This window comes from Balaenoptera ricei, chromosome 1, assembly GCF_028023285.1.
Source record: "Balaenoptera ricei isolate mBalRic1 chromosome 1, mBalRic1.hap2, whole genome shotgun sequence".
In the NCBI taxonomy this organism is placed as follows: domain Eukaryota; kingdom Metazoa; phylum Chordata; class Mammalia; order Artiodactyla; family Balaenopteridae; genus Balaenoptera; species Balaenoptera ricei.
The window spans coordinates 13415111-13441347 of NC_082639.1; the positions used below are offsets into that span (position 1 = coordinate 13415111).

General features: G+C 49.7%; 1 protein-coding gene across 1 annotated transcript; it reads left to right on the top strand.

Moving 5' to 3' along the window:
• The first annotated feature begins 3229 nt into the window (after positions 1–3229).
• ACTL8 (actin like 8) lies at positions 3230–6009 on the top strand. Its single transcript, XM_059895216.1, has 2 exons — positions 3230–3577; positions 5260–6009. Exons 1-2 carry the CDS (start codon positions 3230–3232, stop codon positions 6007–6009), a joined length of 1098 nt encoding a protein of 365 aa, XP_059751199.1.
• The last annotated feature ends 20228 nt before the right edge of the window (positions 6010–26237 follow it).

Consider the following 26237-nt stretch of genomic DNA (forward strand, 5'->3'; position numbering starts at 1 on the left):
CTCAGTAGGGGTTTGTACAATAGGTGACTCAGTAAAATGCTTTTGAATATGTAGATTTTATCTCTGTCCTTGGGGCAGGCTCCTTGGAGCCATACAAACTTTCTTCCTACAGTCATGGTCCAGGGGAGGGACGGCCCCTTGCTCCCCATCCTCCAGTCCCAGGCCAGGGCAGTTGGGCCACCAGCCTGGAGCCCCCTCAGTGAACATTGACAGTCACAGTGGACATCACCCTGCCAGCATCTCCTGCAATTCCAAATGCCAGGGCCGAGGAAGCATTTGTCAGTCCCCCAGCTCTTGAGATGCAGAGAGGTCAGTGGCACAGCCCACTTCCCAGAATGTCATCCAGGTGCCTGTTTCTCCATTACCCTGGGTACATCATCCAGCCTGCCAGCAGGCGAGGGAGGAGACTGGTGCCTTGGCTCCATGTTTCTCCTCCGTTTTGCTCTCCCTCATCTGTTGTCGGAGCTAATTCAAGGCAGTGAAGCCTAATCACTGCCCCAAGGTTTGGTGACAGTGGGCAGCTACTGGCTGGGGCCAGGCAGTGTCTGTCATGCTCCATAGTGACAGGCAGATGCAACTGCTGCACGGAAACTGAAGTAGAGCAAGTAGCTGGTGGAGTGACAGCCCTGGAATGTGGCCTCTGGGCTGAACTGCTTCCTGGGATGTCTCTCTTGCACGAGACACCCACGTGCATCCCAGGTACCAAGTCTGCTGAGTGTGTGACAATTTGCATTCTGCAAGGGGATTTCATATACCTTTCATTTGTCCCCACGTCTACTGGGTTTTCTTGCTTAAATTTTTTTTACTTAGAGTAAAAGTCACTCTTTTTACTGTATGGTTGTGAGCGTTTTGACAAGTGCATACAGTTGTGTACCCACCTTCACAATCAGAATAGAACATCACCCACCAACGCTGCCATGCCCCTCGTGGTCAGCCCCTTTCTCCACCTCTGGCTGCTGGCAGCCACTGATTTGTTTCCTGTCTTTATAGTTTTGCCTTTTCCAGAATGTCATATGAATGGAGTCTGACAGCATGTAGCCTTTTGAGTCTGGCTTCTTTCACTCAGCTTAATGCATTTGAGAATTATTCATGTTATTTTGTGTATCAGTTATTCCTTTTTATTGCTATTATTCCATTGAATGGAGACTTGTCTATCCCTCCCCAGCTGACAGATATTTAGGTTGTTTCTAGATTTTGGTGATTATGAATAAAGCTATTAAAAACATGTGCATATGTGGTTTTTGTGTAAATGTAAGCTTTTGTTTCCCCAGGGTAAATCCTTGGAGTAGAAATACTAGGTTGTATGGTAGGTATATATTTAATTTTCTGAGAAGCTGCCAAACTGTTTTCTAAAGTGGTTGTACCCTTTTCCATTCCCACCAGCAGTACATGAGGGTTCTGGGTCCTCCATCTCCTTGCCAACACTTGGTATAGTCAGCCTTTAACTTTAGCCATTCTCACAGGTGTACAGTGGTCTCTCATTGTGGTTTTAATTTTCATCTTCCTAATGACTAATTATGTTGAGCATCTTTTCATGTGTATATTTGCCATTCCTATATCTTCTTTTGTGAAGTGTTTAAACCTTTTACCCATTTAAGAAATTGGGTTATTTTCTTATTGTTGGGTTTTGTGAGTTCTTTACATTTTTTGGATACAAGTTCTTTATCAGATATATGATTTGTAAATATTTTCTCCCAGTCTATGGCTTGTCTTTTTATTCTCTTAACAGTGTCTTTGGAAGAGCAAAACTTCTTAAATTTGATGAAGCCCAATTTCTCAATTTGTTCTTTTAATGGATCAGGCTATTAATGTTACATCTAAGAAAACTTTACCTTATCTGAGATCACAGTGATTTTCTGCTATGTTTTCTTTTAAAAGTTTTATAGTTTTAGGTTTGATATTTAAGTGTATGATCTATTTTGAGATAATTTTTAACAAAGTGTGAGGTATGGATTAAAATTCATTTTTTTTTGCTTGTGGATCTGCAGTTGTTCCCTACCATTTGTTGTAAAGACTCTTCTTTCTCCATGTCATTGTTTTCACACCTTGTCAAAAGATCAGTTGATATTTTTCATGTGGCTCTATTTCTGGACTCTCCACTCTGTCCCATGGATCTATGTGATTATCCTTTCACTGATACCACGTTGTCCTGGCTACTGTAGTTTTATAAAGTCTGGAAGTCAGGCAGTGACCACACCTACCTTTTCAGCATGTGGTTATTGTTCCCCTCCCACTTTACAGATAAGGAAGCTGACCACAATCATGATTAGATGTCCCGCTTACAGCCTCCTGTATATAAATCGTTAGCTGCTCAGCACATACTCAAAACCCATATCTTCTCATCAGCCTGGCCTGATGTTCAGAGTGTGGTCTTTGGAATCTGGTTTGGCTTTAAACCTTGGCCCTGCTTTTGTTAGTTGTGTGTGGCCCTGGGAGAGTAACTTTAATCTCTCTGTGCCTCAGTTTCCCTATCTATAAAATGAGTGTAATAATGGTACCCTCCTTATAGATCATGATGAAAATGAAATGAGACCATTTATGAGGTCAAACCCTATGAAATTGCTGATATTTGATCATTTTTGATGGACACGCATGATAATTTTGCATGGTTCAACCTAAAATCCAAGTGTTCCTCATAGCAGTAGATAGATGAGAGGGTATGTACTCCTGAGCTGGTAGCCATAGCTGCCGTTGTCATAGTCACAAGTACTACCGCTGCTCCTGCTCTTACACTCTTATTGTGGAGGGCAGTGGTCCCCGAGGCTGATGGTTCGTCTCCCATGTGTCCTCAATCAGACAGCCAAAGTCCACCAAGTAGTTCCTATGTGACAAGCTTCTTGCTAGTCTGCAAATTGTAAGTGGGCCTCTGGGAACAGAAGTGCCCACCTGGTACAGACGAGTGTGCCAAATGCAGAGGGAGAAGCTTGGTGGGAAGTAGTGGGGAGGTTGGCAGGACTTCCCAGGTGGGGCCTGTTAGGTGGGCTCTACAGGATGACTTGGAGTTTGGGATGGGAAGAACATTCCAGGTGCAGGTTATAGCTTGTGCAAAGGCTTGAAAGGTGGACGGGCTCAGGGGAGCCTGAGGTTTGATTCTGGGGTGGAGAAGCCAATGGTGGCCTAGAATGGGTTCACAAATCACCCCCATCCTTTCCTTCCACAGGTGGCCCTACTTTGCCATACATCCTTGAGGAGCCGAATCTAGCAGACCTCTCCCACCTCTGCCTCCGCCATGGCTGCAAGAACCATCATCATCGACCACGGGTCTGGCTTTCTGAAGGCTGGCTTGTCGGGGTTCAATGAGCCCCAGATGGTCTTCCCGAGCATCGTGAACTACACCCCTTGCAGGGAGAACCCCGGCCCCAGCTATGCCCGGCGGCGCGTGAGTCTAGGCATCGATATTTGCCATCCCGACACCTATAGCTACCCCGTCCACCGTGGCCGTGTCCTCAACTGGGAGGGTGTGGAGCACATCTGGTCACTTGTCCTAGAGAAACACAGGCTGGAGAACGAGGACTCGCCTGTGATGGTCACAGAATTTCCCCTGAGGGAGCGTGCGGACCGTCAGAAGACCCTGGAGGTAAGGTCTTCTCAGGGCTGCCCTCACCAGGGAGCAGGGAACAGCCTGGCACTTTGTGTTCAGACAGGAATGGGCATCAGGAACTCTGCTTTCTAAATAATTTGCCCCACGAATACTTACTGAGTCGCTAGTGTGTGCCTGGCACTTGTGTTAGGCGAGAGGGGGCTCACAGAGGCTCCTCTGGCAGAAAGAGACACAGCAGGTAAAATGCTCTGTGAACAGGGTGCTACCAGGGGTGGGAGGGACACTGGATACTCATGGATTCCATAAATGTTCACAGATCATATTCTGGCCCTCAAAGAGCTTATGTTCTGGGAGAAGACTTGACCATGAATAAGTTAACAAATAAAAATTCCAGATAGTAATCAGTTCTAGAAACAAAATGAAATGGAGTGATAACTGACTGGGGGGAAGAAGGGGAGTCCCTTTGAAGAGGGTGATCAGGGAGGGCTTCTTTGAGGAGGTGATTTCTCCCAGTGAGGCTGGAGCTCAGCAAACTAGGGAGGGTGGCAAGAGGGAGACAGGAAGGTGAGGTTTACAGGGGCTGGACCTCATAGGCCTGGTAGCCTATGGGATGTGGTTGGATTTACTCTAAATCAAGGGTTGGCAAACTATAGCCGGTGGGCCAAATGTGGCCCACCATCAGTCTTTATAAAGAAAGTTTTGTTGGAACATATCCACGCCCACTCATTTACATATAGTCTATGGCTGTTTTCACACTGCAACAGCAGAGCTAAATAGTTGTACAGGAACTATAGCTTGTACAGCCTAAAATATTTACTGTTGTAGATTTGCTAGATAAAATACATGATAGATTTGAAATTCAGATCAACAGCAAATAATGTTTTAGTATAAGTATGTCTCAAATACTGCATGGGATATACTGAAACATTATTTGTTGTCAATCTGAAATTCAGATTTAATTGGGCATCTTGTATTTTTATTTGCTACAACTGGCCTCCTGAGCCGTTTACGGAAAATGCTTCCCAACATCTGCTCTGAGTGAATAAGCAGCTCCTGGGGGGCTTTAAGTGGGGGTGGGGGAGTCATATTTGATTTTCTGTTTGAAAAAGAGGACGTTGGCTTCTATTCTATTTGGGGAATGGATGGTGAGGGGACAATATTCTGAGAGTGGGAATGGAGGGAGGTCCCTCCCACTGAGGGGAGAAGGTGGACCTGCTGGGGCCTGCAAAGGCGGGTAAGTGGCCAAAGGCTACAGAAGGGTGGGCTGTTACAGCCTTTCTGCATCTGTAGTGTCAGAAACTTGGGGATGCAGCACTTGTTTCTTCTCTCATCTCTTCTTTCTTCTGAATAAATCGTTCAGGCTGGAAATCTGGCCCTTGACCATGGCCGCCACTCGTGTCCCCACTGCTCACATAACCAGGCACCTCAGCGCCCTTTCTCACAGGCTGAGGTCTCTTCCCACCCCTCCACCAAAATGGTCCTCTGAAAGGCCATCATCAAGCAAGCTCCCAAGGGCCAATCTGGCTCTTTCTAATTCTCCAGAACCCTTCCCTTATCCCCCAGCGTGAGCTCCAAGGGCCCAGCCAGTCCCTGGAGGACACGTCTGTGCCGACTTCAGCTTTGTGAGCAGACGTGTAGTGAGGTCTTGGGGAAAACAGAAATGGATCGGGGCACTTTGGGGAAAATTCCCTGAGTGTCCATCTTCTCCCTTCTTGCAGATTATGTTTGAGTTACTGGGTGTCCCGTCCATCCTCCTGGCTGACCAGCTGGAGATGTCCCTGTATGCCTCTGGCCTCCTGACCGGCGTGGTGGTAGATTCAGGCTACGGCCTGACCCGCGTGCAGCCTTTCCATCTGGGCTGCCCCTTACGGTCCAGCGCTAAGATGCTGGAATTTGCAGGCCAGGATCTGTCGGCCTATCTCTGCAAGAGCCTCTTTAAGGAAGATTACAGTCAACACAACCTGTTTCAGCTGGATACAGTGGCCGCCACTCAGATGACCAAGTGCTACGTGCCACAGAATCTGGGGGAGGCACTGGACTTTTGTCAGAGCCTGCCGAGAGGCTCCGATGAGCGTAACTCCTATCAGCTCCCGGATGGCACCCCTGTGGAGCTGACCCCCATGCAGCGGCTGGCTCCCGAGATGTTCTTCAGCCCCGAGGTGTTCGACCTGCAAGGGCCCAGCATCTCCCAGGCCGTCCTGGATTCCATCGAGACCTGCGAGGCCTCCATGCACCCGCTGCTCGTCTCCCACCTGATGGCCTGCGGGGGCAACACCCTCTATCCTGGCTTCACCAGTCGTCTGTACAAGCTGATCGCTGATCATTTCTCCTCCACCAAGGCCACCATGTGGGTGGGTTCCAACAGGAACTTTAGTGTCTGGCTAGGAGCGTCTGTAGTGGCTCATCTGTCGACTTACAAGTCTAAGTGGATGACCAAAGAGGAGTATGATGAGAGTTTCAAGCTGTGACAGGCTGGCTTGCTCCTGGAACCCAGCTCCCATCAGATGGGCATGGGTGGATTCATTTCAGCAAAAGGGGCTGGGCCGGGATGGGGTTAGCTGGCTTTGGAATTCAAAGGTCATGAGGGAGTTTTTTTAGGTTCTAGGGTTTTATCTTGTTTCAGGAGTGGGACCAAACCCATGGGAGGACAGGGTGTCATCCCTGGAAACCTTCCAGGGGGGTGGTCTGTCACTGGGATGGGAGCGGCCAGCTGCCATCTCCATGCTTAATAGCTACTTATTTGTCCTGGCATCTCCCTTGGGTTGTCCCCTTCTTTTGGTTGAGTAGGTTTTAACTGGGGCAAGAGAGAATTATTTTTGAGTAGGGGAATGGGAGGGTGGGGATGGGGAGAGTTGACATTTCTAGACCCATCCGCTCACTGGCTGGGGAGGAGTTGGTGCAGGTAGCCTGGAGTGCCCTTCAAGCCCTTGGGCCCCTGGCCAGGGTCTTGTTTTCTATATGCAAATAAACAACTTGTTTGAAAGTGCTGGCTTCTGTGATGGATGGGGGTAGGGTGGGCAGTCCCTTTGGAGGGACCCAGGGAATGTGAGTATGTGACTGCCAGGGTGGGGCCAGGGAAGCCCCTGCGGACGTTGGAGACCTGTGAACAGTGGTTCCCACTGAGCAGAATGGATGAGGGCCTGGAGCATCCTTCTTCCATTGCCACGTTCTCCCCATTCATCCCGCACGTCCCAATACTCTGCTGAAGTTTGCAGTTCCTATTAGTGTAATATTTATTCAGTAAATATTGGAGAACTGCTATGTGCCTGGTATTATGCTAGGCACTAGGTGAAAAAGATACATGAGGTTTCTGGTTTCAGGAGATTGTCATCTGCTGTGAGGGCTCAGGCGATAGGCAGACCTGGGCAATGATGAGGGTTCAGTTCCAGATCACTGCGATAAAGCGAATATCACAAAAAAGAGAGCCCCATGAATTTTTTGGTTTCCCAGTGCATATAAAAGTTATGTTTACACTAGACTATAGGCTATTAAGTGTATAATAGCATTACATCTAAAAAAAGTACATGCCTTAATTTAAAAATACTTTATTGCTGAAAGATGCTCTCATCTGAGCCTTCAACAAATTGTAGTAGTAACATCAAAGATCACAGATCACCATAACTAATAATAATAATGAAGAAGTTTGAAAGATTGCGAGAATTGCCAAACTGTGATACAGAGACATGAAGTGAGCAAATGCTGTTGGAAAAGTGGCGCCTATAGACTTGCTCAACACAGGGTTGCCACAAATCAGTTTGAAAAAAAAAGAAAAAACACCAAAAAAAACCCCACAATTATTTGTGAAGCATAATAAAGTGGAGCACAAGAAAATGAGGTGTGCCTGTAGGGAAATCTATTTCAGATGATGATGAATAAAATGAATTAAATGTTACAAGGTCACATGATCTGAGTGGTGGAGGGATGCCTATTTTGGATGGGGTGGACCGAGATGGAGATTGCTGGCGACCATCGGTGACTGTGCCCCCCTCCCTCCTCAGCACATTGTGAGGTCACGCTTCCCAGTGTCCTTGTAGTTAGGTAGGGCTGACCACACATAGGTTCTGGCTAGTTCAGTGGGTGCCTGATCCTTAAAATAGCCCCGTCAGCCTGTGGGATGCAGTGGATCTAATGGGGGAGGGGCAGAGTAGCAGGTGGAAGGAGGCAAACTGACTGAGGGAGCAGAGCCCGCTCCCCAACCTCACCCAGTCCCACCAACCTGCACTGCACTGGGACATGAGGAAGAATCTACTATGTTCAGCCACTGGGCTTTGGGGATTGTTACAGCAGCTTTTTGCTTATTCTAATTAATACAGAGAAAGGAGTTCTAACTTACTATTTATTTAACAAATTTTTTTTTCTGGTAAGCGGCAGAAGTTGGGTTCAGATCCAGTCTGGGATGTCAACCACTTTGTTATACGGATGCTTCTGGAAGGGGCTTTTGGTTCCCTAATGTTTGGTTCCCATCTGTCCCTTAACATTAGGGAACCAAAAGTATAGTGGGTAGAGGATTGACGCCCAGGGAACCCTGATGTTCCAGGAATAGGAGGGAGGATTTGGAAACCAGAGTCAAGCTCACCTCGCCTTTGACACATGAACCATATTCTCTCAGCCACATCCTTATCCCCGAAATTGAGCCATCAGTGGTCCCCAGGGGCAGAAGTGGGGCCTAGAATGCCCCAGAGATTTGGAGTCAGACTTGAGCCCTGTCAGTAACGAAGCTACCTTGGGCTTCTTCTGAGTCTTCTCTGAGTCTCAGGTGTACAACAGGGAGTAACACTTCCTCCTCTCAGAGGTTTGGGGTTGAGAATGAGCTAAAATAAAAGATAAGTCACTTTGAAAACTAGAAAGTTCATTGAAATAAGAGATATTACTTTAAATTTTATAATTTGATATTTCTCTCTTACTAATCAGGAGTATTAATAGCAACAGCAGCCGCTGTGCCTTGTCGGACATTGTGGTGAGTGCTTTACAAATGGAATTGCATTTAATCCTCACATGTACACTGTGAAATAAGTGATCTTTGTCCCCATTTACAGATAGGAAAACTGAAGCTTAGAGATGTTAAGCACCTGCTCAAGTTCACAATCATGCTCAAGCTAATAATGGATTGCCAAATTAGGAATGGATTCAGCATTCCTGGAAGAAAACTAGACTAAAAGTGGCTGAAACATATTGGGATTTTTTGTCTCAGGTAACAAGTAGGCAGTCCAGTGGAACAGTGGTATAGCTCCATCATCAAGGACCCTTCTTTTCCACTTTTAGTTTGTTGCCTCGTTTCACAAAATAGCTGCAGTAGCTCCTGGCATCACACCCACACTTCCTGCAGGAAAAGGCAGGTTGAAGGGAGTGTGCCGTGTATCTGTCTATGGGAAAGCCTCATCCAGCTGACTTCTGCTTATGTCTCATTACTTAGAAGTAGCTGAAAGAAACAGGAGGCAGATGGGCATTGGGTGAGTTAACCCACAGCATCTGTCCCTTGGCAGAGGAGGGATTTGAACCTAGGTTTATCCATACTAAGGCCCATGTTGTTATGCACAGTTCCAGACCACCTTCCCAGTTTTCTGGGCCTTGTTGGACCTCTTGGCCTGAGAGATGCAGATGTGTGATTTTTCCAGGCTTGAGTGAAAGCTGCTTTTGAGTTGCAATCAAGGTGTTGTCATGCCAAACAGTAATCTTTGTGCTTCAAACCAGCTTATTTGTGTACTCTTGAGCCTTAAAAAGCAGAAGTGGGGAAACACAGAAATGAGTATGAGAGAAAAGAGGGAGCTGGAGAAGAGATGGGCAAGGGGTATTTTTTTTTTTTTTCCTTATTTAGCTCCGGGCAACTGTCATCAGAACTCTTTTTCTCATTTTATTCCGAATGTAACATTTAACCTTTCTGTTCAAGCATCAAATCTGGCTGCCTGGTGTATAATTACGAACTTTTCTTCACTTTCTTCCCCCTCCCCCACCTCGAAAGCTTTTAAAACTCCCTCGCTGGGTACCATCTCTCTCCTCCGACTTTCCAATTAAATTAAAAATAGTAGCTCCGTGGGGCTGTGCAGGGCCATCAACCTAACATGGAACTGCTGGCACGCCAGGCCTGGCAGGGCAGTGAGTGGTGCCCAGAAGATGCCTGTTGGCTCTGGCATGGTCTGGCAGCTACTCTGAGCTGGGGGAAGCTTATCCTCCACGAGGGGTCTGGGGCTGCCTGCCAGGGGCAACCAGGTACAGGGGGGTGGGAGGCAGGGTCTTGGCAGCTGGGGAAGGGGCTGGGTGGAGCTGGCAGAGGGGACAAAGGGAAGGCCCCCCCAGGCGGGCCGTTCACAGCTGTGAGGATACAGTCCTGCCAGTTTCTATTGCCAGTTTCTGCTGGGGCTTGGCACCCTTGTATTTGGGTTTGGGTGGGGTTTGGACGCCCAAGTTTCCTGAGATAACCCTGATAGAAGCTTTAGGTTCTGCTGATACAGAGAACAAAGTCAGCGTTAACGCTGAGTACCCTCCTGGCTCTAGAAGAGACTTTCAGTGTTTCTCCCACCTCTGTGTCCCCTTTCCCTAGAGAGGCAGATGCTGAAATGGACAAAGGATCATACTCTGAAGCCAGTCTGTGTGGATTATCATTCTTGCTGTGCTGCTTTCTAGCTCTGTTGCCTTGAAGGAAGTTACTTAACCTCCTGGGCCTCAGTTTTCCCATCTGTAAAATGGGCCCAATAAAGACACCTACCTCAGGGTGGTTTTGATGATTACCAGATGGTTTTGATGAGTTAACCTATGTAAAACACTTAGCAAGTGCCAGACAAATAAGGATTAGCTATTATTACATCTGTAAACACCAGCCTCTCTTGATAAAGTCCTTAGGCAAAAAACCTGGTTTTTCTGTTTATTTTTACTTGATCACATGCAGGTAGGTGCTAGTGATACAAAACATCAAAAAGTGCTAACTTTGCAGGGGAAGGCATTGTAGGGTAATTTAGTGATGGGGCAGAATCACATTCTATACACAAAGGTATCACAGGGATGGAGAGTGGCTGGCTACAGGGAGAGGCAGTCAGCCGGAGGGGTCTTCTGTAGGAAGTGATGCCTGAGATGACTCTTGCCAGAGGAGTAGGACTTAGCACATGCTCTTCCTTTTGTTTGGAATGGTTGTCCCTGCTAGCAACCTGATGGCTGCTTTTGACGACCTGGTGTGGGGTTAAATAGATGGAACACTTAGAATGGCTGGAGAATGAGGGCAGTAGGGAGTCGGGAGAGATGAAGGTGGAGGTTGGTAGGGCCAGCTCTTGAAGGACATTGAGTGTCACACCAAGGAGTGAAGACGTCATTCTGAGGGTGATGGGGAGAACTGTCAGAATTGGAAGCAGTCATGACATCACTTGAAGAACTAGAGCTCTGGGTATAGCCTGGACAATGGTCCAGAGACGATCTGACCAGAGCAATACTATAAATTATAAAAACGTGCATTCCATTAGACTCTAGGATAAACAGTTTTTATGTTGTCCAGGACCTTGCTTCTCTCTGAAGCTTTAGATTGGGAATTTGGTATTGGCAATACTTGGAGTTGTGGTGGGTTCGAGGGACCAACAGATCTTCCTGTCGGCAAGCAGATGTCTAGTTGTTGTCAATTTTGGAGCACATCATCCTGGATGACGGCAGGAGAGGCAGCCCCCAGTGTGGGGCTTGGGGAGAGTCATCTCCAAGGTGAGAGAGTGAGATGAATTCAGGTTGAGAGCAAGACATGCCCTGTCCCTGTTGGGACATCGGTGCTTGGCTCCATGTACTTTTTCAGCACTGCAAATCTCGGAACAGCTCCCTGGCTTTTCACTTCTTTCCAGCCTCATTCGTGATCTCCTCTTCCAAGAAGTCAACCCCTGCTGAGAAAGAAGGAACCGTGGCTGTCCTTTCCTAAGAGCTCTGATGTCGGAGTCAGACAGACTTGGGCTTGAATCTCTGATCCCCCCTTGGATGCTGTGTTGCCTGGGGCAAAGGAGAGTCCCTCTTTTTGGTTCTATTGCCTCAACTGTAAAGAGGTGATAATAGTATAATAGTACCTACCTCACAGGGCTGATATGGGGCTTTAAGTCATTTATTCATTCAACGAATACTTATTAGGCATCTACTCTGTGCTGAGCCCTTTTCTAGGCTCTGTTAGATTGAAGAATGTTTCTAAAGTGGCTTAGTACAGTGCCTGGGACATAGTAGGTGCTCATTAATGGTTAATTTTCTCCCTGAGTCACTCATCTGTAACAAAAAGGCCAGGATCAAAGGCTCTAAGAGCAACCAACTACATACAGGCATCGCAAAGCCCACGTACTGCTGGCAAACTTACCTTTTCATCCTGTCCTTTTGATGAACTTTTCCACTAAGGTGTTATGACCTTGATATACAGCCACTCTCAGGGATCTTTGGAGTTTTAAAGCAGCCCTAAAATCAGAGTGTGAGAGGTGGGTCCAACTCTTTTCCTTAATTAAGGCAGAATTCATTGGAACTCTTTGCCTAAATTCAGGCCACTTCTCCTGAACCCCAGTTCTGTGGCTAACCCCTCAACTATTAGCTCCCTCCAGGGAGAGAGCGATGCTTAACCCAAGAACACTGGTGGGGTTGAAGACACAGATTCATTTTGAGTCTTACTGAACCCCAGTTGGGTGGTTGGTGCTGCCCAGGACACAGAGGACAGACCTGATCGCCACTGTCCAGGATTCCATGAGGGGTGGACAGGGGAGCCAGAGTCACCTCCTCTGTAACCCTGCACTGTAGAGGTCACCATCTTGAGACAGGACTCCAGGCCAGCAAACCAGGCTCCCGGAGGGCGTGAGGGAGCCCAGCGGCACTTCCTGCTGGAGACATTCGGCTGGGGGAGGGAGTTGGTCATAATCCGTGTTTAATTTCTCTGGGGCCTCCATTATAAATTCCATAACTCCACCAGTCAAAACATGACTAATTCCTGGGACTGCAGCCCCCGCCTGGGAGTAGAGAGCCCTGCGCTGTTTTTGCTGCCTTTTATCACCGCTAATAAAGGCTTGGCAGTCAGAATTTAGCTGCTGTGTGTGGTTTTCTTAGCGTGTGGGTTTCTCCCCCTCCCCCCACAGGGTCGCTATAGAATAAATGCTTGCTTGCTGGGCTGGTTTTCTACCAGCTTTGTAATATTCCCAGTCTGAAAAGCTGTGGGTTTGGGGGAAGTTTGCAAAGAAGAGGCCACAGTATTCAGGGTTAATTGGGCCTTTGATGATTCTGACAAGGGCAGGACACTGTGATTTATAGAGAAAAGAATGGGTGCGTTGAAAGTAAATAGAGCAAAATTGCAGGTGTGATGTTTAACCTGCTGACTCATTCCCTCACCCAGCCAGCTTAACAGCCCTGTGAGAGTGGGCTGTGCAGGCAATGCCGCTTCGCCCCTACTAGCCCCTGCTAGCGGTGCTACCCTGGGCAGGTTACTTAACCTTCCTGAGCCTCAATTTCCTTATCTGTAAAATGGTTCTGATGAGTCATCAACCCTGTCTGTACTATAGGGTTTTATGTGAGTCTGCACTTAGCGAAGTGCCTGGCCCATCAGAAGGAGGCCAAGTAAGCAAGTCTGGGGGAAAAAATCCCCTATGGTCAGTGCCATTTTATCTAACACCTTAGTCATTACATATTCATTAAAAATGTTCCCCGAGGGCCTTGCTAAGGTATTAGTTTGTAACCTTTGCAATAAGCAACCAACTTGGCTTTCACCTCTAAAATTAGAACCTGTTTCTAACCTGCCTGGCCCCCTACCTGGAGTTAAGGTGGTCTCATTGAAGGTAGGAAATGGTCGATTGGTGGAGCCTTAGCTGCAGGGCATCAGTGGGGGGGTGTGGATGGAGGGGTGCCTGTTGAGGGCTGGCCCTGCCTCAGAAGAGAGGGGTGGGACAGTGGGGCCAGGGGCCAATGATGTTGAGATGATGAGTCTGGGTGGTGAGCCCTGGGAGGGGCCTTCTAGTGAGTGAGAGCCAATCAGCAAGGAGCTGTAAGGGCTAAAAGAGCAGTTAGAGAGACCTGAGGTTCAGCCCTGGTACTGTCATTTTCTATGGGTGTTAAAACTGCATTCCAGCTCGGCTGGGACTTGAACCCGGCCAAAACTCAGATTGGGACTTGAACCCATGGTCCCTGACTTAGGAGAGGACTTGAACCCACAGTCTTTTAATTGAAACCACTCACCTGATGTCAGGACTTAGAAGCTCAGGTTCTTTTGTTTCGTCACAGAAAGAATTCAGCGTGAGGCAAAGCAATAGGTAAAGAGTGACTTTATTAGCATAGGACGCTTGTGAGAGATTCAAGTGGGCAGGCAAGGGAGCGCAGCCCCAAGAACGAAGAGGGATACGTTTTTATAATCAAAGAAAAAGTGGGGAGGGGAGAAGACCACCTTCTTCCTCATTCTTGGGCAGATGTCAAGGCTTACATCATTAGTTCCTTCTTTGACCCTATATGTCTAACCGGGACTGTCATGGCTATTTAAATCATATGTATATTAGCAGAAGGGTGGTGATATATACTAAAATATGATAATTCATCTCAGGTTTTGGTATGATGTCCCCTTTCACCTAGTTGTTTCCCCTTTCACCTATATTTCTGTCTAGGCTACATGCAGAAATGCTATTCTTCAAGGACAATTAACTCCCTGACTTCGTATAACAAGATTCAGACTCCATAACTATTGTCCTGTGTTTTAACTATCAGGGTTTGTGGCTTGAGTGTGCCTGGTGCTTGAATGCACCTGGTCTTCCTTTTAGGCAGTGTAGCTTGTTGCTAGGTTACTGGACTCTTTTTCTTGAGTGGTCATTAGTTTACAACAGTCTCCCAGACTCCCTTAAAATTCCCTTTCTGTCTTTATCCCCTACTGGGATTTATAACTAACTATTTAATTATCCTACTCTATTCCTATGAGTGTGACCTTGGGCTGAACTTCACACTCCTCGTCTGTAAAATGGGGATTATAATAGTACCTACCTCATGGTGTATAGAGGGTTATGTGAGCTACTGCGAGCAAAGTGCTTAGCACGGTGCCTGGCATATAGTAAATGTGCAATGAATGTTGGTTGCTCTTGTTGTCGTCGTGATTGTGATGGTGATAGTTATTATTACACTTCTTTGTAGCTGCTCTAATGGGGGGTGCTCATTGGCATTAACAGCCACCGTTGTTGTTCTGGGGTTATTGGCCATGCCATGGGGCTGTGAGTTTGCTTTCCAGGTGTGGATGGACCCCTTAGGAAGGCTGACTCCCTCAAGACTTGCCTAGCACATCTTAGACCAGCCTCAGCAGAGCTGGCCTTGCACCCACCTGCCCTGAGGTGGTTAACAGTTTTAATGTGAAAAGCCTCTTTTCTTCTAGCTTCTGGGGGATTAGAGTGAAGAAAGAGAATGTCAGTGTCAACCAAGGGCGCCTCTAAGCAAAACTGTTGACCTGGTGGCCAAGACCTTGAAAGTCAGATTCACCTTGGATAAGCTGGATTAGCAGTAAATAATCTTGCTGTTGTCTCTGCCTCCAAAATATGTCCAGAAACAGCCACTTCTCACCCACTCTAAAGCAACCACGGCAGGCCATCGTCTCTCACCTGGGTTTCAGCAAGGAACACCCACCTGCCTGAGTGCTTCCAGCTTTGCCCCCCAGGCAGGTTATTCTCCACGCACATGGTGGCCGAGGTGAGCCTGTTAAAGATGATGTCACATCACACTCTACTTGGAAAGGCCTCCCTGCTTAAAAGCTCGCCATTGGCTCGCATCTCACTCAGAGTAATAGCCAAAGTTCCCGCTGTGTCCTACAAGCCCAGCTGGGTGTGGCTCCTGCTACACTCTGACCTCTCCTCCTCTCCCTCCCTCCCTGCCCTCCACCCCCACTGGCCTCCCCAGTGGCCCTCGATCTTGCCAGGTGTGCTCTGACCCAGGCCTTTGCCCTTGCTGTTCCCTCTGCCTGGAGCGTCTTCCCCAGACATCTGCTAGCTCATTCTCTTTCTTCTTGACTACCTTACTGAAGAGGACTTCCCTGACCACCACACCCCACCTGAAAAAGTAGCAGCCTCCACACCCCCTCTCTTTCCTCTCCCTGCTTTATTTTTTAAAATATAAATTTGTCTCTCCACTAGAATGTAAGCTGCATGAAGGCAGGACTTCATATTTTGTTCACTGCTGTATTCCAGGTGCCTAGAACAGTGCCAGCACATAGTACCTACTCAATAAATGTTTGTTGAGTGAATGAAAGATCGGATCATCCTTCCTTGAGAGTAGGTCTATAATCTACACAGAGAACGGGCAACCAGCTCTTCCTTCTCCCCTGAGGACCAAGCAAATTATGTGGCTCCAAATACCAGCAGGATGGATTTAGATGAGCTGGTCACAGAATTTTCTGGCATTGAGTTAAATATTGGCATGGTCTTGTGGGTACGTTTATTGAACTGACTTTTGAAGACGTTTGAAAGCCTCTCACCTGCAGGATTATGTATTTAGGTAGCTCCCTCATAGCCCTTTCCATCCTGGGGAGAGATGGGTCTGATTATAGAGATAAAGAAGAAACCCAGAGAGGTGACAGGATACACTCAAGGTTGCCCACTTATTAGTAGCAGAACAAGGTCCAAATTGGGTCATCTTCTTTAACCACCCTCATTTCCGTTTATTGAGCACCTGCTATGTCTTAGGCCCTGAAGATTCACAGATGAATGGCTCCTGTCCATGAGGGGCTCACTGTATAGACCCTCGGTCTCACCATCTGAGCTTGCCATCCCCCATCTCATCGTCAAAGGCTCTGTCAACCTTCCTCCCCAATGCTGGAATGTTCCAGGCGCATCCTCCAACTAAATGCTCTCACTGCCTTCCCCCACCTCTCCGCCCCCATGCCCTCTGCTGGTCCTTCCCTCTCCCTTCCTCTTCAGTCTGGCTTAAAACACCATCCCCTGCCCAGCTCAATCTGTGCCCCCGCCCTTGCAGGCAACGAGTGGGGGGCAACGCCTTTATTTCTCAGATATTCATAGGAGGCTGAATGTTATATCTCTCAACTTGACTGTGGCTACTGGAGTCCAGGAAACCTATCTCACAGTCCTGGGGCGATAGCATAGCTGAGTGGAGAGATCTGAGGCTGTGTCGTTAGGTGGGAGACCCAGGTTCCAAGTCTGGGTTTGCTGTGAGCCTCAGCATTCTCATTTATAAATGAGGATGAGAAAATACCTTGTCATTATTGGGAGGATAGAATGAGTCATAGCAGGCGAGGTGCCCATCACAGCACCTGGCCCGTTGAAAATATGCAGTGCAAAGCTTGTAGGGTGGTGGTTAAAGGCGTGTTTCCTGGAGCCCGAAGGCCTGGGTTCAAATCCTGACTCTGTTGCTCTCCAGCGCTTTGACCTTGGAGAAGTCACTTGACCTTTCTCTGCCTCATTGGCAGACTGGAGTGAATGTCTGCTTGGGAGGCACTGAGAGCCTATGGGAAGGCCACAGCACAGGCGCCTTCTTGGAATCAACCCACTGACTGCTTAAGAAAAAGACTGGAATCTTGTAGAAAAAAATAGGAGCAGCAAAGTCTCTTTCAGCTCCCCGCTTTACAGATGGGGAAACTGAGGCCCAGGGAGGCAGAGCAGAGACGCTGACTCCCAGGCCTGCCCTCTCTCCCCAGTCCTGCTGTTGCTGTGTCTCTTCCACCCTCCCAGGGCTGGAGGCTCAGTGGGGGCTTTGTGGCAGCATCCTGCCCTCCCCTCCGTGTGACACCTCAAAGGGGGTGTCCGTGGGGGCCCTGGAGCTGACGCGCCGCTCTGATCCCCACTCGAGAGACTCAGACTCAGTTCCACGACACCTGCTTCATTCCCCGCAAATGAGAAAAAATGCCTCGGATACGCCTTGTGTCGCAGCCACCCGTAATCTGCAAACCCTGTAATTCTCTGAAAGAGAGAAAAGGAAAAAAAAACGCCAACGTAGTCTGCCCGACTCCTGGGCCAAGATTTAGTGATGGGAACTGTAGCGAGGTCTCGCATTACTGAGCCTTCATTACTTTTACAAGATATGTTCCGGTGGGTTCACCCGCAGCTGTAAAGCACTGTCGTAAATAATTAAACTCCACTTGTCAAGGGGGCCGAGAGGGGGTTGGAGAAACCGTGACACTCTGCAAGGAGCACTGGGCTGGGAGACAGGAGTTCTGGGACCCATCGGGGCTGTCGGAGCCTTGTGACCTTGAACCAGCAGCTTCCTCTTTCTGGGCCTCGGCTTCCCTAAGTGCAGATGAGGAGGTTGGAACAGGTGGTCTCCAAGGCCCCTGCCGGCTCTGACAGTCAGCGATGCTCTGCTCCAGTGAGCACGCATTTTTGGGAGGACGGTTCCAGGCCCCCCCAAACTACTTCCTTCTATGCATCCTTCTATTTATCCAAGTTCCAGGCACCCTGTCAGACCCTTGGAAAGCAGGTGGTCACGGCACAGGTGGTCTCAGTTCTTTAGAATCTCACAGTCCAGCAGAGAAAGCCACCGGGAAACTGATCACCACACTAGGGCAGCCCAGAGCCCCGTGGAGGCGCAGGGGAGAACCCAGGAAGGCTTCCTGGAGGAGGTGCTGTTGGGCTCAGCCTGAGAGAATAGGTTGGAGTTAGACAAAGGAGGGCATTCGGGGAAGGGAATGGCCTGTGCAAAGGTGCAGAGGACAGCCCAGGAGTTAGAAGGCTGGCTGGCTGTTCTGTCAAGGGCAAAGCTGGCCCAGGAGGGTTGGCGGGTGATAGGAGCCCATCTGGGGGTCTTGAATGTCTGGCTGAGGAGTGTGCTTTATCGCAAAGGTAGTGGAGCTTCCACAGGTCTGTGCCTCCACCTCGGCAAAGCCGGCTTAGAGTTTAGGTACCTTCGCCCCCTGCCCCACTCTGTCCCTTGTTTATTCCTTCCTTTGAATTGGTGGAGTGTATTAGTTTGCTCAGGCTGCATGACAAAATACCACAGCCTGGGGGGGCTTAAACAACAGACGTTTATTCCCTCACAGGTTCTGGAGGCTGGGAGTCCCAGATTGGGTGCCAGCAGGGCTGGTGTCCTCTGAGGCTTCTCCCTGGCTTGCAGGTGGCACCTTCTCTGTGTCTCACACTGTCTCACCTCTGCACATGCCCCTAGTGTCTCTCTGTGTCCTGATCTCCTCTTCAAATAAGGACGCCAGTTCGACTGGATTGAGGATTAAATGACCTCATTTAACCGAATTACCCCCACCTGCAGCTCCTTTCGCTGATCCGTGGGATTCTCGCCATCCTCCACCTCCTTCATGGTCTCTGACTCCTTCGTGCTGAGGCCTCCTTGCCCCTCCAGGGACCTTTCTGATCAGCCCCCTCCCCCCACCATGACCCACATCTTTGGTCTCTGGGAGACACTGTGCCTAACCAACACCAGGCTTTAGGTGTCCCCTCCCCTCCCCCACATTATCATCCTAACTTTTCCTGAGTCACCGTCATTGTAGTGCCCCCGCTGCCCAGGCATGTAAGGGTCTCATATCTAACTCTCCAAGTGGTCTTGTTGAAGACCCCCCTCCCCAGGCTTCAGGAAAGTGCTGGCAGCCCAACTTCTCTTGGTAGGGGGGAACTCTCAGAACTCCAACAACTCTGCCCAAACGCCCCTCCTCATCTCCAGCCCCCTCCTGGCCTTTCCAACATCTTCTAAGCTGGAGGTGGGAGTGCAGGGTGGCAGGACCAGCTCTCACCACATCCTTTGAAATCCCGCTTGGGTGGCTCATGCCTCATCTCAGAACACAGGTGTGCTTGGCATCTATTATGTATTGTTTTTGAAACTTATCCGAAAGGGAGACCCAAATAGTTCCATTTTAACATCCAGTTGCCTTCAAACATACCTCAAGTGTTCCCACCCCAGGACCTTTGCACGTGCTGTTTCCACTTCCTCTGCCTAAATCTCCTGTCCCTGATCCCTGCATGGCTGAGGCCTCATATAATGACCTCAAATATTTCCCCTTGTCATGCATGTCCTCCTCCCCAACTGGTCACGCTATCATATCACCCTGCTCTTTTTACCCCTAAAGAGTACTTAGCAGGCCCTGAAATGATTAATTTGTTTGCTTGCTTATTGTCTGTCTCCATGCCACACCCCCTTCCTCCACTGACCTTATAGCACATTAACTCTATGGGACTTGGTCGGTTTTGTTCACTGTAACCGCAGCATTGACAGTGGTGCCTGGCCCAAAGCTGATACTCAGTAAGAATATGTTTGGGTGATCTTTCCACTCTGATCAGTCAGTGCAAGGGGTCCACAGTCTAGCCTGTAGTATTTGATCAAGACATCGGGACATCTCAAAGGGTCCAGGTACCAGAGACTGCAGAGCTCTGTCCATCTGTTTGATGCAGGTGGCAAAGGCAAGTCACTGGTCAGAGTGGCATGAGCCAGGTTGTCCCGCTATCCCTGGGTCCTCTTCTACACTGGATGAGTCAGGAGCTGGAACACAGATGCTCACACCCCAAGCAGGAACTCAAGGGCCAGGGGAGGTGAGTGTGAATATTGAAACAGGAAGAAGCAGGGAGGTGAGGTGTCAATGAGCTGCTGACCACCTCCCTGCCCAGGTGGAGGCCATGCAGGGTCCCTGAGGTTGCCCAGGAGTGAGAGGAGGCCCAGCTGTGAGCGGGGTTGGTCTGGGGGTGGGGAAAGTGGAGCTTCACCCAGGGGAGGACCAGCCATCCCAGTAGGCTGCACTATGGGAGAGAATGATCGGACTAGCGATGGAGGCAGGTGGTGCAGACAGCCCCTGAGGCAGGTGGGCAGCCGGGCAGAGGAAGCCAGTCTAGCCAAGGGAGAAGGAGTTGGAGACTCACTTCCTCAGGGGCTAGGGCCCTGGTCTCAGCTTCTCTTGGCTGGCGTGGCTTCAACCCGTGTGGAGGAGAGTGGCCTAGTGGCCCGGGACAGAGTACCCAGCCTGGAGCTCACAGACATTTCCCTTTGTCCTAATCTTTTTAAAAATTTTTGGTCGCACCACACGCGGCATGTGGGCTCTTAGTTCCCCGACCAGGGATCGAATCCATACCCCCTGCAGTGGAAGTGTGGATTCTTAACCACTGGACGGCCAGGGAAGTCCCTGTCCTAATCTTAATGAGATCAGAATTTTAAATGAGGCCATTTACCTGGTGGGCAACGGGGCAGCTGAGCACCTACTGTGTGCTCACTGCTGCGCTAGCCACCACCTGGCAGGGAGGTGAGGCGGGTGCGTGTGTATATACCTCCCTGGGGTTGTGAGCAGACACTCCCCAGAACATTGCAGCCCTCACCCGGGTTGGGCCCAATGTGCCTGGGAGTCGGTTTTCCAGGAAGGGTGGGGGCTGATGGACCAGCCCAGCTTCCTCGCCCACCCCTTGGGTGTGGCAGCCCTGAGCTGTGCTCCGTGCAGTCTCTCCGAGGGTCCCTTGGGTCCATCGTGGTAAGTGCTCAGTGCTCACCTTCATGGCCTCCCTCGCCCACTCCCCTCCCTTCCAACTCCCTTGCTGGGCACATGGTGTCCTGGGGCCACCTCCTTCATAACTGACCACCCAAATCCTTGTCTGCTTTGGGGAGGAACCCCAAGCAAGAAAGGTGGTTGGGAGAATAGAAGAGGATGGAGTGTGTGGTTTTTATTATGGAGAAAGACAAGTTCAGAGAGGTTAAGCAGCTTCCCCCATGTCGCCCAGCTAGGAAGGGAGGAGCCAGGCTCAGAACCCAGCGCTATTTTGGTCCACGAGGCCCAGATGGTAATGTGGAGAGAAGAAAGAGGAGCTGGGTTTCTGGAGTCAAAGCCTTGCTAAACTCTTGTTTATAGGGCAGCAAAAGGTCCTTGGGCTTGGCTTCCAGAAGATTCTGCAAGGGGCAGAATTTAAAAGAAATGTTGCTGACCCCAAATCCAGGGCTGGAGGACCCCACAGGGCAGGGGCCGAGGGGCTAACACTGTGTACATTAAAATGAGGAGAGTCCAAGAGACGAGGTGTCTAGCCAGGTCCAAGTGCAGTGGGCCCTGGCAGCTGTGGGGTCAGAGTGGGAGGGCCGCCCAGCAGGAGCCCTGCAGGTGGGGATGCGGAATTAAAAACCAAACTGGAGCGAAGAGGATGAGTAGAGCCGAGCCCCAGCCCTCCCCAGCACAGATGGTGCAATTAGAAGATTGGACAGATTCTCTGCAGAAAGTGATGCCACTTGAGGAAAGGAAACAGTTCTGTGGGGGGTCTTTTCTCTATTTTAAAAGCAGCCGGCAGTGTATAATTCCTTCAAGTAAAGAGTATATTTAAGTGCTTAGGGTGGGGATGCAGCCGCCGTACTTGCTTCTATGTGGAAATTAGGAAGATGCTGGGCCCTTGTATCTGGAGCTCCTGCTGGGGTCGGTAGGCAGGGGGGGCTCAGCCCAAGCTGGGGGTGGCGGGGGCAGATGGCATCCCCGATATTGTCTTCTGAGGCAGCATGGGGTCCGCCCCTTGCCCTCCTCTGAGATGGATGTGCCTGACCCCAAAGACCGGGTCAGGGTAGAGGGTTCAAGGCCATGTGTTCCACTGCCCCCCAGCAGGGGACACTCTCCCCAGGTCTCCTCAGGGCTCAGCCTCCCCTCACTGCCCCTGTGTCCACAGGAAAGAGCAGGATCTTCAGGCATTTGTGGAACTCCAGGAGGGCAGGGGCCCCATCTGGCTTGTGCATGAGGTATACAGCAGGTGCTCAATAAATGTGCGTTGACTGAATACGACTAGGAGAAGAGGGGTAGTAAGGGCTTCATTGCCTTTTGCGGGGCATGCTACTGAAACGTTTGGATCCCTGGTTTGGTTCCTTTGTATGTGGAAGGCAAAGAAGAACGCCTACGTGAGGGATTTCTAAGGAGATTCTTGGAGGTGGTACCTTAGAGCAGGGCCAGGCCTTGGCATGTAGTAGATGTTTAGGAGATGCCAGGTCCTGTGTCCCCTTGATTCTCTCAGCCCTGCTTCCACCAGGTGGCCTTTGGGTCAGGGTGGGAGTGGGCCACATTCTGGGCCTAGGGGACCATGGGGAGTCATTAGTTCTTCCTCTATGAGCCAGTCCCCCGCCCTGCACCCTACACCCCCAATTCCTTCCCCGGGTCCAGATGCTGCCTGCAGGTGGAAGAGGCAAGAGGAGACAGGAGGCCGACTGCAGAGGAGCCCCACCCTTCAAACCTGCTCTCTGCTTTGAAAGGAGCAGGGTCCAGGTTCTCTGCAAGGGCAGGGATGTGGTGAGAGGCTCTGGGGACCTCTCCACCCTGGTCCCTTTCAAGGGTGCAAATCCACCATTCCCTTCCAGAGCGTGGGATGGACAGGTGGGGGGAGAATGCCAGGGAAGCTGGCTGTGGTTGTGTGTGTGTGTGTGTGTGTGTGTGTGTGTGTGTGTGTGTGTTACAGTGCCCTTCTCTGTGTCTCTGTGTCGGATGCCATGTCTCTCTCTGGGTATCTAAGGACAATGTCCCTCTCTGCTCGTATGCCCCCCACCCCCATATCTGGAAGTATGTGCGTGCACACACAGGGACAATTGGCTGTCTCAGAAACAAGCCCTCGGCCCAGCCCCCTTTATCCCTCCAAACTCCAGCCAGACCAGCCCCCTAGAGGCATGGCTCTGCTGACCTCCCCAGATCAGGCAGCCCCGGGTTGAGTGGACCCACGTCATCCAACTGTCCCTTTGCTGAATCCCTTCCTCAGCCCTCTCCTGGCCCCCAGTTTAAGGCCTGTCCCATAGCCAGCCTGGGCAGGCTGGGTTGGGTCTGTGGGGTGGGAGGACATGGTCTGTCTAGGAATGGGGGGCACAAGAGGTCTGGAAACCAGCTTATCTGGGGGCTCTTTAGGCCACTGTTGGTCTCCAATGACAAATGGTCTCCCCAAGGGCCTGGAAAATGTGGAGCGCTTTCCACCCCAGCCAGGGCCCCGGCACATGCGATAGACGGCCGGGGATGAATGGTGAGCGAATCTTGACAGCAGAGGCAACTGTGCTGGGTGGGTGGGCAGGCTTGCGACGGGGTGCTGCTTTGCCTCCTTATGGAATGTTCCAGGCTCACAGATCTCCCTCTACCAGGGACTCCTGGACTCTCAGATGAAATGCTAGATGCTCGACTGAGGAAGCGTGGGGACATTTCTGGCATGGGCAGGTCCACATTCAAGTTCTGTCTTTGCCCCTGTGAACATGATAAAGTCCCTTATTGGGTCTGGGCTTCAGTTTCTCAATCTGTATACTGGGGCCGTTGGACCAGATGTCTTCGAAGGGCTCTTCAGCTCAGGTAAGAGGGACCATAGGACTCCTTGGACCATGTTCTACCTCTCAGGCCTTAGGCAGGGGATTTTGATGAAGGACAGTGGTTTCCCTGTGAGCATGGAAGTTCCGTGAAGTGGGGTTTATCTTGTTCACTGCTGTAGCTCCTGGCACACAATAGGTATTCCATGGATTTTTGTGGAACTTAGGGTTCCACAAGGGCAGGGATTTGTGTCTGTTTTATTTACTGCTATGTCCACGGTAGATTCCCAACCGGTGTTCTGGAAAGAATGAATTACTGCTCCTGGGATGTCTTTGGAGTTGAGAGGTCCAGGTGGAGTTCCGATATTTATCTCCTTCCTTTACTCCAAGAAATTGGACTGAACCCCTGGCCTGAGTCTACAGCCCTTCTTCTGGTTCCTGCGGTGCCCTCCTCCTTCCTCCTCTGCCTAGCCAAGTCTGGCTGGTCCTCTGAGGTCGGCTCTGGCCTAGCTCCCCCAGGAGGCCCCTACTCCCAGCCAGCCCCCCCTGCTCAGCCTGCCCCTCCCCATCCTCAGGCTCCTGCAGCGGGTGGGAGGCCGTGGGAAGCACTGTTGGATTAAGGGTTGGAATAAGGGTTGGAATGACTGCTCCAGACTCAACTTCCCGGGTAGACCAAGGGACCCAGGAAGGCCAAGTTGAAAGGGCTCTCAGAGATATAGTCCAATCTCCCCATTGTCAGTATGGGGACACTAAGTCCCAGATTGGGGAAATATCACATATGAGTCACTTATTCGGCAGTTTCAGAATAGGGACTGATGGATTCCCGTCCATCAAAGAGCTTGTCAGTCGCACCTTCTGGAGACTTCTCAGCTCAGATTTCTCTCCTTCTTGGCCACCTTGATCCTTGTCCCAGCCCCCATTACCTCTCGCTGGAAGGCTGCAGGGCCTCCTAATGGCCTCCCACCCCTCCACCCGGCCTCTGCATGGCAGTAAACCTCCATCAGCCTGAGCCTAGGCTGCAAAGCCTCTCCTAGCTGCTCCCTGCCCGCCACCCCTCCAGTCTTATCTCCACCCAGCTGCCAGGGCCATAGTTTAAAAATATAAATTAGATCATGACATTCCCCTGCTTAGAACCCTCCAGGGGCTCCACTGCAGTTAGAATAAAATCCCTGCAGTAGAACTCAGCAAACTTTTCTGTAAAAGACAAGATAGTAAATATTTTTGGCTTTGTGGACCATATGGTCTCTGTCACAACCATGCCAAACAAACAAACAAACAAAACAGCTCACAAAAGCAGCCACAATTCATAAATGAACAGACATAGTTGTGTTCCAATAAAACTTTATTTACAAGAAAGGCAGTGGACTGAATTTATCCCCAGGGCTGGAGTTTGCTGACCCCGACCTACGATGTCTTGCACGACCCAGTTCCCACCTCCCTCTCCTACCTCATCACCCCCTATTCTCCTCCTTACTGTCTCTGCCCAGGTGACTTCATCCATCTTTATGTCTCTCAAAAATTCCAGGCTTATCCCCAACCCAGGGTCTTTGCACTCGATCTTCTCTCTGCCTGGAATACTTTTCCCCAGGTCTTTATAAGACTGACCCTCTGTCAAAATACACATCTCAGGGCAAAAGTCACCTCCTCAGAAAGCCTTTTCTGACCAGTCTAGCTAAAAATCATCCTCCCTGCTAGTTTTTACTTTATCACATCCTGTTATGTTATCTTCAGAGCACTGAATTTACTTATTCATTTATTTGTTAATCCATCCATCCATCTATCCATACATCCAACCATCAATCCATTCATCTACCCGTCCATCCATCATCCATCCATCTATCCATACATCCATCTACCCATCCATCCATCCATCCGTCCATCTCCCTGTCCATCCATCCATGCATCCATATATCCATTCCTTCATCCATCCATCCATAGTCTAACTCTCCCTTCCAGCATGTAAGTTCCACCAGGGCATCATTTTGTCTGTCTTGATCTAACATGGCCCCACCATCAAGAATTTTGGGAGGCAATGGACATGGTACCTGCTCAATAATGTGTGTTAATTGATTGCCTAATTAATCTGCTCGTCCAAAGTCACAGAGATGCTGTGTGACCAGGTCAGGATAGGCCTGCCCTGGCTTAGGGGAGGACACAGGGTAGCTCCCCAGGTTTTTCCCCACTTCTGATGCGGCGGCACTCTACCTGCTGTAAAGCTCTTTGCCAACTTCTGGGCCACCCCGTCCTTCCCCAAGGTAAAATAAATTTAAAGAATGAAGAAGTCACCACCGCTGGGAGCCTCCACATGAGCACATGGCTGGTTGAGTCAAGGAAGCTTTGCTCCGAAGACTGAAATTATGTCAAAGCACTTGAAAATGAAGTGTCTCCTGTACAAGTGTTTAATTATCCTATTATAGGACAGCAACTGGGCATTAGGATTTTTTATAGTTATTAATAGAGTATTAAACAATGAATTGTCATGAACAATTAAAATTAATTGCATTTCTTGGAGTTAATTAAATTATTTCTTTAATAGGACAAGTGCCTAAGCAGACATAAAAATGAAGAACCAGCCTTACAA